This window comes from Corvus cornix, chromosome 11, assembly GCF_000738735.6.
Source record: "Corvus cornix cornix isolate S_Up_H32 chromosome 11, ASM73873v5, whole genome shotgun sequence".
NCBI lineage: Eukaryota > Metazoa > Chordata > Aves > Passeriformes > Corvidae > Corvus > Corvus cornix.
Window position 1 is genome coordinate 1543471 of NC_046341.1, and position 13283 is coordinate 1556753.

A 13283-nucleotide genomic window follows, 5' to 3' on the forward strand; every position below is an offset into this window, starting at 1 on the left:
TGAACTCGGCTCCTCTCGAGTGTCCCGGCGGGTCCCGCTGTGTCCCGGTGCGCTCCCGTCGCGCAATGATGACGCGGCGGCGCCGCTCGATGACGTCGCGCCCGCCCCGCCGGCCGCCGCTGCCGCCATGTTCCGGAGCCTGCTGGTGGCGGCGGCGCAGCGGCCGCAGGGCTCGGCCGGGCCCCCCCGCACCGCCCCCGGGCCCGGGCCCGGGGCCGCGGCCGAGGCGCTGGAGGCGCAGTTCAGCTGTCCCATCTGCCTCGAGGTTTTCCACCGCGCCGTCGGCATCGCGGGCTGCGGGCACACGTGAGACGGGGCTCGGGAGGGGGCGGCGGGGACCCCCGGGCTGGGTCGGCCCCGGGGATGGGCGCGATGCGAGCGCTGGGCGCTGTCCTGGCCGTGGGATCCTTGCGGGCTCTCTGCCCGGTGACCCCAGCCGGCACCGGCACCGGCACCCCCAGCCCGCCCCCAGTCAAGTACCGGGACCCCCAGCCCACCCCGGGGATGGTCCGCTACCGGGACCCCCCCTTCCGCCCCCAGCCAAATACCGGGGCCCTCATCCCATCCCACACTGGGATCCTCATCCCACCTCTCCATCCCACAGTTGGAGGGGACAGGAATGCCAGGATAATTGGATTTTGGGGACGGGGCTCCTTTGGCGCCTCTGGGCTGCTAGGATTCCTTAGCCCTTGGATTCCTTTGCTCCTGGGGATATAAGGACCTTGGAAGGAGGTGATCCAGGCTCCTGCCTGGCCTGGATCCTCAGCACTGACTTCGTTTGGCTCCTTTCAAATCCCACCTCGGAGCAGTGGAATCTTCTGTGCGTGCAGGGAGCTCCTTGGGGACCCAGCCCCTCCCAACCTCCCCCTTCCCGCAGTAGAGACGCTGATCCCTGGGTTTTGGGGTGTTCCGAGGAGCCCGCTGGGATCCCGCCGTTCCCGGGGTGCTCAGGGCCGCTCTGTGCTCCCAGGTTTTGTGGGGAATGCCTGCAGCCCTGCCTGCAGGTGCCCTCCCCGCTGTGCCCGCTCTGCCGCGTGCCCTTCGACCCCAAAAAGGTGGAGAAGGCTTCCAGCGTGGAGAAACAGCTCTCGTCCTACAAGGCTCCCTGCAGGGGCTGCAGCAAGAAGGTAAAGCTGCCTGTCCTCTCTGTCCCCATCCTCCCCTGGAATGTGTCCGGAGAGGGAGGGGTCTGGGGGGGCTCAGCCTGGAGCAAAGGAGGCTCGGGGGGACCTTGTGGCTCTGCACAAGTCCCTGACAGGAGGGGGCAGCCGGGGGGGTCGGGCTCTGCTCCCAGGGAACAGGGACAGAACCCCTGGGGATCCCTGCAGCCCCAAATCTCCGTCCTGCAAGGAAGGACGGGCGGGTGCAGCGTTCCCACTGCTCTGCGTCATCCCACGTGGACCAGGGGTCACTCCCACCTGAGCAAAGCCAGGGCAGGAGCTTTGTCCTGGCTCCTGACAGGTGTTCCTGCACCTCCAGGAATGTTCCTTGTCCTCCTTCTCCAGGTGACCCTGGCCAAAATGCGCTCTCACGTCTCGTCCTGCGCCAAGGTGCAGGAGCAGATGGCCAACTGCCCCAAGTTTGTTCCAGTTGTCCCCACATCCCAGCCTATTCCCAGGTATTCCTGTGCCTCCGGTGGGGAAACGTGTCCCTCCTTGCATGCCCTAAAATCCAGGCCTGTGTTGTGCCTTTCCCTGGGAGGAAGATCAGCACCTTTTCCCTCGTGGCACGGCTGCTCTGGGTTTCGGAGCGTGGGGTTGGGATGAAGGATCCACCAAAGCAGGGAATTGGGGTGGGAAGGGGCTGGGCTGGCTTCTGCTGGCACAGAACTGCTGGGTTCGTGTGGAAGGAGTCAATCCAGCCCCTTCCCTGGGGGTCTGAGCTCATCCTTGCTCTCTGCAGCAACATTCCCAACCGCTCCACGTTCGTGTGTCCGTACTGCGGGGCCCGGAACCTGGACCAGCAGGAGCTGGTGAAGCACTGCATGGAAAACCACCGGAATGACCCCAACAAAGTGGTGAGTGAGCCATGCTGGGATGGCTGGGACAGCTCTGGCAATCCAAACACAGCCCAGCTGCTGCAGCATCCCAGGCCACAGCACGGATGTGTGTGGGAGCACAGCTGCATTTCAGCTGGTTTAAATCCCTCTGGGAGCTGGGGATCTGTCTCTGCTTTGGTAGAGGCTCCCTGGAATGAGCTGCCTCCATCCCCCTGTTCCTTCAAACTGGGTGGTGCTGGATTTCCTCTCCCTGTTCGCTCTGGGTTGACCAAGGTGGGGAATTTGGGATCTTCAGCACAGGAAGGACATGGAGCTGTTGGAGCGACTCCAGAGGAGATCACCAAGTTGATCAGAGGGATGGAGCAGCTCTGCCATGAGGAAAGGCTGAGAGAATTGGGATTGTTCAGCCTGGAAAAGAGAAGCTTCAGGGACACCTAATTGTGGCCTTCCAGGACCTTCAGGAAAGGTGGAGAGAGGCTATTGACAAGGGCCTGGAGTGATGGGACAAGGGGAATGGATTCAAACTGCCAGAGAGTTGGTTTGGGTTGGATATTGAGGAGGAATCCTTCCCTGGGAGGGTGGGCAGGCCCTGGCACAGGGTGCCCAGAGCAGCTGTGGCTGCCCCTGGATCCCTGGCAGTGTCCAAGGCCAGGCTGGACATTGGGGCTTGGAGCCTGTCAGGGGGGACACCACTCACCTGTCTGGGAGGTCCCTGTGCAGGTGCCACCATTCCGTGTCCCTGTCCCCGCAGGTGTGCCCGGTGTGCTCGGCCATGCCCTGGGGCGATCCCAGCTACAAGAGTGCCAACTTCCTGCAGCACCTGCTCCACAGGCACAAGTTCTCCTACGACACCTTCGTGGTGAGTGTGACCCTCAGCCAAAAAAGGGGAACCCCTCTCCGTGTGTCCTTTGCCAGGAGGTGAAACCAGCCCTTCCCTTCCCGTGCTGGGGTCAGCCCATCCCGCTGGGATAGGGACACGGGAATCAGGTGGCACACGTGTCCCACCCCACGTGTCCTCACGCACCAGGAGGAGAGGGAATTGTTCCTGCACTCCACAAAATGGGTTGTTCCACTAAACTCTTCCCCTGAGAAATTCTAACACAAAACCCCTTTTCTTGGAGGTTTTGGGAGTAGGGGAGTGACCAGCCCAGCCCCAGTGTTGGGGGAGGGGGGGGGATCTGGTTGCTGCACGTGGGGGGTCCCTGACCCCTCTTGTGTGGGGAGCAGCTGTGATGGCTCAGCCTTGGCCTCAGGGAATGCTTTCATTGGATAGATGTCAGGGAAAAGAACCTGCAGCCATTAACAGAGGAATATCCCAACTTCAGGACTTGTGGTGTTGGATAAACCCGACCTGGAACTCTGGAAAAACCCCTGGCCTTGCTAGAAAGCTTCACCCTTTGGCCTCAGCTTGTGTGGGCCTGTTCCATCCCTCCTGCCAGGTGTGAGATTCCAGACAGGAGAGGGATGTGGGCACAAAGGACACCCCAAAGAGCACGGGTGGCATTCCTGGGATGTGAGTGCCAGAGGAATGGAGGCTCCGTGGCACAACCGGGAGCGGGCAGGGCTCCATGGGGACAGCATGCCCTGGCTGTGCCAGCTCTCCTGAGCTCTCCTGCTTGATTTTCAGGATTACAACATCGATGAGGAGGCAGCGTTGCAGGCGGCCCTGGCTCTGTCCCTCTCTGAGAACTGAGGCTGATCCCTGTCCGTGCCCCGGCTCCTTTTGCACACTCCGGGACCCACGGAGCCCTCTGGAGCCCCGCTGCTGCCTCTGTTCCTGCTGCTCTCCGGGCAAATCCCACCTTGTTTAAGAAGGTGGAGCCTCTTCAGTGTCACAGTGAGTGAGCAGAGACCTCTGGAGAGAGGAGCTGGCACCGCAGGGCTGGGATCAGTCCTTGGATGGGCATTTCATATCCGTGTTGGGAGCACATCCCTGTGTCCGGATCTATTTATGATTAGATGCTTCTTGGCACACTCGTCCCTGCTCTCTGTTGCAACAGAATAGGTACCTGAAACTGATAGAGTGGATGCAAAACACCCTAATTTGGGATTGGAATCAGCCATATCCTTTTAAAAAGGAGGAAGGCAGCACGGAGCATCTTTTTTTAAGCTCTCCAAGGATTTTTCTAGAGATGTCAGGCTGTCCTGACCGCCGTGCCGGAGGCTGGAGCTGCCTCCTTCACCTGAATCCCGGGATGAGACTGAACAGTGGTTCAGAGGAGCCCTCGAGGATGGCATCCAGCATCCAGGGAAACCTTCCCCTTCCTCGTTTTGTACCGGCTCTTGGGATACCAAATGCTCGCGTTTTTCTACACGAAGCGGCGCGAAGCCTTTTCCACGTTTTCTAGAGCGGGATCGGAAGCCGTTCCTCTTCACACTGCAATATCCGGCGCCCGGGACAAGAGTATTTTTATGGAACATTACTAAGAAAGTTTATTTTTTACACAGATAACCCAAGCAAATGAACACGTGGATTGGGAATGGGGTGGGAAGCAGGAGCTGGATCCCGGAGCGGCGGGTTGGACTCTGAGGTGGGGGGAAGTGCAGGGATCATTCTGGGCCATTCCTGGGTATTTCTGGGCCATTCCTGGATGTTTCTGGGCCACTCCCGGATGTTTCTGGGCCTTTCCCTTTCCTCACCAGAATTCCTCTGCCTGTGAGGGAGCAGGCAGGGTCCTTGTGCCACGCTGGCACTCGGCACAGAGCAGCTGGATTGGATCCAGGTGCTGGTTGCCCATGGAATGTCTGTCCATGCAGGATCCCAGCCCCATCACCGAGCTGCTTATCCCCCCAGAAATAAGGGATTGCATCCCCCTTTTCTAATCTCTCTCTGGGAGTAGGGCACTGTTGATCCAAGGTGCTCCACAGCATCTTGGTGACCTGTCTGCCCCCCTGTCCCCTTCCTCTCAGCTCTGCCTGCTGCTGCTGGTGGAGTTGGCTCTGGAGGACTGGGAGAGGGTGGCAGGGAGATGCCACCGGCTGTGGGATGAGCCCAGGGCTCCCAGTGGTGGAGCTGAGGGAGGGGGTGATTCCTGAGACCCACCGTGCTGCAGGGAAAAGGGGCGGGAGAGGCCCGCCTGTGCGTCTCCCTGCTTGGGGAATTCCCGAGGTTTATCCAAAATTTGGCTCCTGCTCTGCTCTAGCAATACTGGCTTGGTTTTTATTTTGATTTTCATGACGATTTTGGGATCTGCAGCCCCATGAGGAGCGTGCAGGGAACCCTCTGCTCTCTCCTGGCACGGCAGGGAAAGGGCTGGAGCTGTCCTGCTCCCCTTTCTGGAGCCAGGCTAGCGAGGAGGGATGGGATCTTCTCTTACCTGCCCGGCATTGCTGGCACCTGGAGGATGTTCCTGGTGGGATGGAGAACACTGGCATCTTCCAGGAGGGACCCGGGGGCTTTCCCTGTCCTGTGCTCAGCAGGGACCCTCAGCTCCTGGAGCAACCTCCCTGCTTTTGGGCCAGCACTGTTAACCTCGGCCTCCTTCCCTCTTTCCTCCTTTTCCTTATCCTTTCTGCCCCACAGAACCAGAGCAGGGGCAGCAAGAGCTGCTTTTGTAAAGCACTTTAAGGCCCCGGGTGTGAGGGGCCACGCCAGGCCATGCCAGGGATCCCTGTGTGCCGTGGATCCACGGATCCTGCTGTGCCAGGGATCCCGCCGGCCGTGCCCGCCAGTGTGTCACCCACCACTTTTTTTGCATAATTAGAACTTTTAACGAGCTGTCCTGTTTTTTGAAGAATTAACTCGATGACGTATTTGTAGCAAACCATTTTTCTCAATAAAGGCAGTTTCATCCACGCCTGGCCTCCCCAGGGGGAAGCGCTGAAGGGATGCACTCTGAAGGCTTCGGGAGCACTCCGGGAGTACTGGGGATGTTTGGAGCGCTGGACTGTGAAGGTTTTGGGGAGTTCGGGAGCACTGGAGGTGTGCTGGGGACACTGGGGCGGTACTGGGATAACTGGGAAAGGTGATGCACTGGGGGGACTGGGGACACCGAGGGCACTGGGTAGCACCGGGGCAGTGGGGTGCTGGAGGCAGAGCGGTGTGGAGAGCACCGGGAGCGGTACCGGGACGGTACCGGGGGCAGAACCGGGAGCGGTACCGGACAGTACCGGCAGCATCTGCGCATGCGCATTTCCGGCCCCATTCAAAAATGGCGCCCCGCAGGCCCAGCCCAGCGCGCTCAGGGGGCGGGGCCGCCCGTGGTCCGATCGCTGCCATTGGCTGTTGGGAACCGGGCGTTGCTCCCTCCACCAATAGCGAGGCGGGACCCGCCGCAGGCCACGGTCACGTGCGTGGCGCGGGGGCGGGGCCTGAGGCCGGCGGGCTGAGGCGGCGGCGATGGCGGCGGAGCGCGCGCTGGCCATGGCCACTTGCACGGCCCCCGTGAACATCGCCGTCATCAAGTACTGTGAGTGCCCCGGGACACCGGCCGCGGGACCGGCACGGGGCGGGGGCGGGCTTGGCACCTGTACGCGGGGTACGCGGGGCACAGGTTCCGGACGGTGCCGGGTGTGCCGTGTCCGGCTGTGCCGTGACAGGTGACACCGTGCCGGGCCAGGCCGTGCTGCACCGTGTCCTTGCTTGCCGTGCCATTCCTAGCCGTGCCCTGCCATTCCAAGCTGTTCCATGCCTTGCCAAGTGCTGTTATGCCACGCTTCGCTGTGTCCGTCAGTGCCGTTCCAAGCTGTTCCGTGCCATTCCTAGCCGTGCCATGCCATTCCAAGCTGCGCTATGCCACTCCAGGCCATTCCGAGCCGTGCCATGCCGTGCTCTCTTGCAGGGGGCAAGCGTGACACCGACCTCATCCTGCCCATCAACTCCTCCCTGAGCGTGACGCTGCACCAGGACCAGGTGGGTCAGGGACAGGATCAGGATCAGGGTCAGGGTCAGGGTCAGGATCAGGTTTAGGATCAGCCCCCCAGCCGTGTCCGGGGGTGCTGAGCCCCTTCCCTCTCTCCCCACAGCTCAAGACCACCACGACGGCGGCTGCCAGCCGGGATTTCACGGAGGACCGGCTGTGGCTCAACGGGAAGGAGGTGGACGTGGGGCACCCGCGGATCCAGGCCTGTCTGCGCGAGGGTGAGCGTCCCCTGCCCGGGGGTGTCCCCGCTGTCCCCGCTGTCCCCGCTGTCCCCTGACCCTGCTGTCCCCCCAGTGCGGCGCCTGGCCCGGAAGCGCCGCGGGGGCAGTGAGGACACGGCCGCACTCAGCCTTTCCTACAAAATCCACATCGCCTCCGAGAACAACTTCCCCACCGCCGCCGGGCTCGCCTCGTCCGCTGCCGGCTACGCCTGCCTGGGTGCGTGTGGGATGGGGCACTGGCCTGGGGGGGTGTCCCAGCTCTGATTTGTCCCCTCCTTGGTGCTGCGAGGGGTGATAGGGGTGTCCCCTTGCTGTGACCTGTGTCCTGCCTGTGGCTGTGTGATGGGCACTGGAAGGGGGGTGACAGGAGTGTCCCGCTCCTCTGATGTGCGACCTGCATGTGGCAGTGTGGCGTGGAGGGTGCTGGGAGAGGGTGACGGGGGTGGCTGGGGTGTCCCCTCTGTTTGTGCTCCGGCTGGCCCGGCTCTGTGGTAGCACCGGGAGGGGTGACAGGGGTGTCCCCTCTGCCTGTCCCCGCAGTGTCGGCGCTGGCCCGGCTCTATGGCGTGGAGGAGGAGCTGTCGGAGGTGGCCCGGCAGGGCTCGGGCAGCGCCTGCCGCAGCATGTTCGGGGGCTTCGTGCAGTGGCAGCGCGGGGAGCGCCCCGATGGCACAGACAGCCTGGCTCTCCAAGTAGCCCCCGAGACACACTGGCCGGAGCTCCGTGTCCTCGTCCTGGTGGTGAGGGGCTGGGAGGGCATTTGGGTGGGATTTGGGACTCAGGGGGCTCAGGAGGGGCCGTGTCCCACTGTTTGTGTCTCACCAGGTCAGTGGGGAGAAGAAGCCGATGGGCAGTACGGTGGGGATGCAGACCAGTGTGGAGACCAGTCCCCTGCTGAAGGTATGGGGACACGGGACTTGTCCTGCCTGGGCAGGGACAGGGTCCCTGTTCCCTTGGAATGGGGCTGGAGGGTGTGGAGTGACACCCAAAGGGTCACCAAATTGGAGTAACTGTGACCCATCTGCCATGGATGTCACCAAACTGGGGTGGCCACAACCTGTGTGCTGTGATTGTCACGGATTTGGGGTGACTAACCACAACCCACCTGCCATGGGTGTCACCGAACTGGACTGATGGTGACCCCCATGCCGTGGCAGCACCGGGCAGAGGTGGTGGTCCCGGAGCGCCTGGCCCAGATGATGCGGCACATCCGGGAGCGGGACTTCGAGGGCTTCGGCCAGCTGGCCATGAGGGACAGCAACCAGTTCCACGCCACCTGCCTTGACACCTTCCCGCCCATCTTCTACCTCACCGACCTGTCGCGCCACATCATCGCGCTGGCACACCGCTACAACGCCCACCACGGCCACACCAAGGTACCAGCGGTGCCCCGGGGGTGGCACGGCACCGTGGCCTTCCCCAGGTCCCCATGTCCCCCCCAATGCTGCCACAGGTCGCCTACACCTTCGACGCTGGCCCCAACGCCGTCATCTTCGCGCTGGCCGACACCGTGGCCGAGTTCGTGGAGGTGGTGAGGCGCAGCTTCCCCCCCGCCACCAACGGGGACCAGTAAGGGAATCTCACTTCTTACTGGGGGAGGCCTGGGGGGTTGTGGGGACGCGGGGACTGAGCACTCGCTGTGCCACAGGTTCGTCCAGGGGCTGCCCGTGGGCTCGGCCGCGCTGTCGGAGGAGCTGGTGGCCGCCGTGGTCACCGAGCCGGTGCCGGGGGCTGTCCAGTACATCCTGCACACCAAGGTGAGGGGCAGTGGGGGCTGGGGGAGTGTGATGGGGGGCACACGGCCTCTATGGGGAGGCTCTGACCCTGGCCCTGGCCCCGAGGGGGTGGTGGGACCCCATTCCTGTCCCCAGGGGTGTCCAGGGCCCCATCCCTGTCCCCATTCCTAGGGGAGTCTGTAGCAACCTGTCTACATCCCCAAGGGTGTGTGTGGGACCCCATCCCTGTCCCCATCCCCAGGTGGGTGTGCAGGACATTCCTGGACATGCTCCCTCTGGCACAACCCATGGGGTGACCTTTTGGGGTCTGTGGGGCCCAGAGCTGCCCCCCACCTGCACCAGGGGGGACCCTGGAGGCAGTAGGGCTCCCTGGTGTCCCTGACTTGTGTCCTGCCCCACAGCCCGGCCCTGGTCCCCAGCTTGTGGATGATCCCAGCCAGCACCTCCTGGGAGCGGATGGGCTGCCCCGGAGCCACGCCTGACCCGGTGACACCCTGGGACAGCCGAGACACGCCAGGGGGGCTCTGCCGGTGCCACCAGCGGGCCTCAGGACCCTGAGCCAGGCCTGCTGCAAAGCTGTCCCCAGCCCTGGGGCAGGATGTGACCCCGGGGCTGGTTTTTACTCTTCTGTAAGGAAATAGAGGGTTCCTGGCTCCAGTGCTGTTCTGGGGTGTTGGGTTCTGTGTGTGGTGCTGGGGGGGAACAGCGGCAGCCGAAGTGGGGGGCAGGAGCTGGGGACAGTCCCTGGTGCTGATCTGTCCCTCTGCACAGCTCTGTCACCCCACATGATCCCTGTCCCCTTGTGTCCCTTGTGGGGCATCTCCTGTCCCATATGTCCCCAAGTTGTCACTGCTGGGGCTGATCCTGTCCTTCCACACAGCCCCTGTCCCTTGCACATCCCACATCCCCTGTCCCCTCCCTGTCCCTGGCAGCACAGATCCTGTCCCGTGTCCCTCAGATGTCCCCTCTGGGGCTGGTCCTGTCCCCCTGGATGGGGCTGATGCTGTCCCTCCGCGCCATCCTTGTCCCCCCGTGTCCCCGCGGGGGCGTGGCCTGTGGGAAGGGGCGTGGTCAGTGTGAAGAGGGCGTGGCCGGCGGGTGGTAACGCCGCGCCCGCCTTCCGGGTCGGGACCGGCCGAGCGGAGCCGAACCGGGACGGGCCGGGCCCAGCCGAACTCCATCGGGCACAGCGGGCCGAACCCGCTCGGCTGAGCCGAACCCGACCGGGCCGGGAGCAGCCGAACCCGCTCGGACCGAGCCGAGCAGAGCCGGGAGCAGCCGAAGGCGCTCGGGCCGGCTCCGGTGCGGGCCATGGGGCAGATCGAGTGGGCCATGTGGGCGAACGAGCAAGCGCTCGCCGCCGGGCTCAGTGAGTGCAGGGGGCACGGGGGGCTGGGGGGCTTGGGGGGGCCGGGCACTTCAGAGGGTCCCGGGGCGCTGGAGGGAGTGAGCGGCCGGCGGGCTGCAAATGCTGAGCCCAGGGAGGGGATGCTGAGCGCCGGGGGTGCCCCCAGACACAGCCCCGGGGGATGGGGCGGGTCCCGGTCCCACCGACCGGGGGGTGCGGGCGGGAGGTGCCGGGGACGGCCGGGAAGTCCTGTCCTCCCTTCGCTTCCTCCTTTTCTCTTCCTCCTCTGCCCTCTCTTCCTCGGTTCATTCAGCTCCTCCTCCGCTCTCCTCTTCCTCCGACCACGGGGCCAAAAACCTCCCCCCAAGGCCTTGGAGTTCCCTGAATCCAGGGGGTCCCTCACGCAGCATCTCCCCGGCATCCCACATGTTGGAGTCCTTGTGGCCATGGAACCCCCCAGTTCCCTTCCCTGAATCCAGGGCGTCCCGCCTGTCAGAGTCCCCAGGGCCGTAGTCCCGGGTTTGGGGTTTGCGGGAGGCTGTATCCCATGTTGGGGGGTGGTATCCCGAGGTTGGAGTGCCATATCCTGAGTTACGGGTTGTATCTCTGGTTTTGGGAGCTGTATCCCAGGCTGAGGGTTTGTACGTTGGTTTGGGGGGTTGTATCGTGGTTTGGGGGTCGGTATCCCGGGTTGAGGGTCGGTATCTTGGCCTCGGGGCCGTGTCCCGGCCGGATTCCCCCATCCCGGCTGTTCCCGCAGTCCTGCTGACGGGCGGGATCGTGGCCGTGGCGGGGCAGTTCAAGGGCTGGTACTTCGCGGCGTATTCCATGTATCCTTCCCGACAGCATTCCCGGGGCTGGGCTGCGGGAAAACCCCGTCCTCATCGGGGTGGGAGGCGTGGACGGGGGGGGGGGGAGGGGGTCGGTCACATCCTCATCTCCCCACCCTGGTCCCAGCTGTGCTTTCCCTGCCCCACACAGCCCCTTTTTGGGATGCGGGTTGTTCCTTGGGGCTATTCCCGGTCCGATCCCGCCTTTCCTTGACCCCCCCCCGGCAGCGCGGCAGGCGTCCTGGTCTGCCTGCTCGAGTATCCCAGGAGCAGGCGGAAAAAGGGCTCCACCATGGAGAGGTGGTGAGTGGTGTGTCCCCCCTGCAGCCCTGGAGCTCCTGGTACCCCCCAAACGCAGGGATGTGGGAGCAGTGGGCTGGGAGCAGAGCTGGATCCCACGGGTGGGTTCCTTGGGGTGATCCTTGCGGAGATTGGGGTCCCTGGGTGGGGACACCTCGTGTGACCCCCCCGATGTCACCCTGCAGTGGCCAGAAGTACCTGACAGCCGTGGTGAAGCTGCTCGGGCCCCTCACCAGGAATTATTACATCCGAGCCATCCTCCACGCTGCGTGAGTGGGGTGTGGGGTCGGGACTGGGGGCTGGGCTCCCAAACCCCCTCTGAACCCCAAATCTCTGTCACAGCCTGGCTGTCCCCGCCGGTTTCCTCCTCTCCACCATCCTGGGCACCGTCTGCCTGGGCATCGCCAGCGGCATCTACCTGCTGGTGAGTGCTGAGGGGCTTTGGGGGGCTTTGGGGGGCTGAGAGGAGGAGGGTACCCCTAAACCCATGGACTAGTACTCCCATGTGGATTCCAAGAGCTTTCCCAGACTGAGCTGCAGGAAAACCCCATCCCAATCGGGGTGGGAGGCGTGGACAGGTGCTCACATCCTCCTCCCCCGATTCTGGTCCCAGCTGTGCTTTCCCTGCCCCAAACAGCCCCTTTTCGGGGTGAGGGTTGTTCCTTGGCACTATTCCCAATCCCACAGGCCGCAGTTCGAGGGGAGGAGTGGAGACCCATCGAGCAGAAGCCCCGGGAGCGGCCGCAGGTGGGGGGCACCATCAAGCAGCCCCCCAGCAACCCCCCGCCCCGGCCCCCCACCGACGCCCGCAAGAAGCAGCCAGAGGTGGGGGGGCAGGAGAACCCCATCCCTGTGGAGGTGGAATAACAGGGGATCCTCCTGCCCTGCTGCCCTGCTCCCGCTCCTGCTTCCCAGCTGCTCCCAGATCCACCCCAGGCTCCTGGGGATCCCCCAAACCCTGGGGGTGCTCAGTTCCTTGGTGGGGCCCCAGCTCCTGGTGATGCTCAAACCCCTGGGATCAGCAGTTCCCCCTGGGCTTCCCAGCCTCTCAAGGGATTCCCAAATCCCCAGTGATGCTCAGCTCTTTGTAGGATCTCTGTCTTCCTGTAGGGTCTCCAGCTCCAGGGGTCCCCAAATCCCCATAGATGCGCAGCTCCCAAATTCCCAGCAATGTGGTGCTCCCTGTGGGGTTTCCAGCCCTTGGGGCTTCCCAGCTTCTAGAGATTCCCAAATCCGTGGGGATGCTCAAGTCCCTATGGGGTCTTCAGCTCCTAGGAACTCCCCTGCTCGTGGACCTCCCCAAATCCCCAGGGATGTTCAGCTTCCTGTGGGGTCTGCAGCCCCCAATGGCTTCCCAGCTCCTGAAGATCCCCAAATCCTTGGGGATGCTCAGCTCCTTGTGAGTCTCCTGTTTCCAGGGGCTCCTCAGCTCCTGGGAAACTCCAAATCCCTGGGCATGCTCTGCTCCCTGAGAGTCCCAACTCTCCAAGCAGCCCCCAGTTCCCCAGGGATCCCCAAATCCCTGTGGAGCACAGCCCTCAGGGGATCCCCAGTGCCCCGGGGGGATCAGGCAGCTCTGCTCCAGCTCTCCCTGGTTTTTGTCACTTCCGCAGCTGCAATAAAAAGTAGGAAAGGCACCGGCTGCCCCTGCCTCCTGCTCCAGGGGGGAGCCTCCTGGGGCAGCTGGGACAGCACTGGGGGCGTGTTTTGAGGACAAACGGTGCGATTATGGGCAAACCCGGGATGGGGATGTGCAGAGTGCAGCCATTGCAGGGTCCCCTCCCAAAATCCTCACGGACCCAGCAGTGGGGTGGAACTTGGAGGGCCCCGCACTGGAGCTGCGCAGCGAGTCCCAAAGGAGCCCCCAAAACCTGGGATAACCCCCAGCAGGGAGTGTGGGGAGCATTTCCCTCCCCAGTGCCATCCTGGTGTGATGCAGGTGCCAGATTCTTGATCCCACTGGGATCAGCAGCTGTTCCAGGTCCCC

The 13283-nt window shown here is 63.5% G+C and overlaps 3 protein-coding genes across 4 annotated transcripts; all 3 read left to right on the plus strand.

The window, feature by feature from the left end:
* Positions 1 to 122: 122 nt before the first annotated feature.
* RNF166 (ring finger protein 166) lies at positions 123 to 5795 on the plus strand. Of its 2 annotated transcripts, XM_039558509.1 has the most exons (6): positions 123 to 306; positions 971 to 1127; positions 1506 to 1618; positions 1903 to 2017; positions 2751 to 2858; positions 3627 to 5795. In XM_039558509.1, the coding sequence occupies exons 1-6, from the start codon at positions 128 to 130 to the stop codon at positions 3690 to 3692; spliced, it is 738 nt and encodes a 245-aa protein (XP_039414443.1). In that variant the 5' UTR covers positions 123 to 127; the 3' UTR covers positions 3693 to 5795. The 2 variants fall into 2 exon arrangements, with proteins under 2 accessions (XP_039414443.1, XP_039414444.1); XM_039558510.1 differs by lacking the exons at positions 2751 to 2858; positions 3627 to 5795 and adding an exon at positions 2295 to 2546.
* Positions 5796 to 6305: 510 nt separating this feature from the next.
* On the plus strand, positions 6306 to 9475 carry MVD (mevalonate diphosphate decarboxylase). Its single transcript, XM_039558486.1, has 10 exons — positions 6306 to 6408; positions 6781 to 6851; positions 6965 to 7079; positions 7156 to 7299; positions 7623 to 7822; positions 7908 to 7982; positions 8240 to 8458; positions 8536 to 8651; positions 8731 to 8839; positions 9220 to 9475. Exons 1-10 carry the CDS (start codon positions 6339 to 6341, stop codon positions 9298 to 9300), a joined length of 1200 nt encoding a protein of 399 aa, XP_039414420.1. The 5' UTR covers positions 6306 to 6338; the 3' UTR covers positions 9301 to 9475.
* Positions 9476 to 9576: 101 nt separating this feature from the next.
* On the plus strand, positions 9577 to 12933 carry LOC120410609 (cytochrome b-245 light chain). Its single transcript, XM_039558488.1, has 6 exons — positions 9577 to 10187; positions 10927 to 10996; positions 11225 to 11299; positions 11482 to 11565; positions 11639 to 11720; positions 11984 to 12933. Exons 1-6 carry the CDS (start codon positions 10130 to 10132, stop codon positions 12161 to 12163), a joined length of 549 nt encoding a protein of 182 aa, XP_039414422.1. The 5' UTR covers positions 9577 to 10129; the 3' UTR covers positions 12164 to 12933.
* The last annotated feature ends 350 nt before the right edge of the window (positions 12934 to 13283 follow it).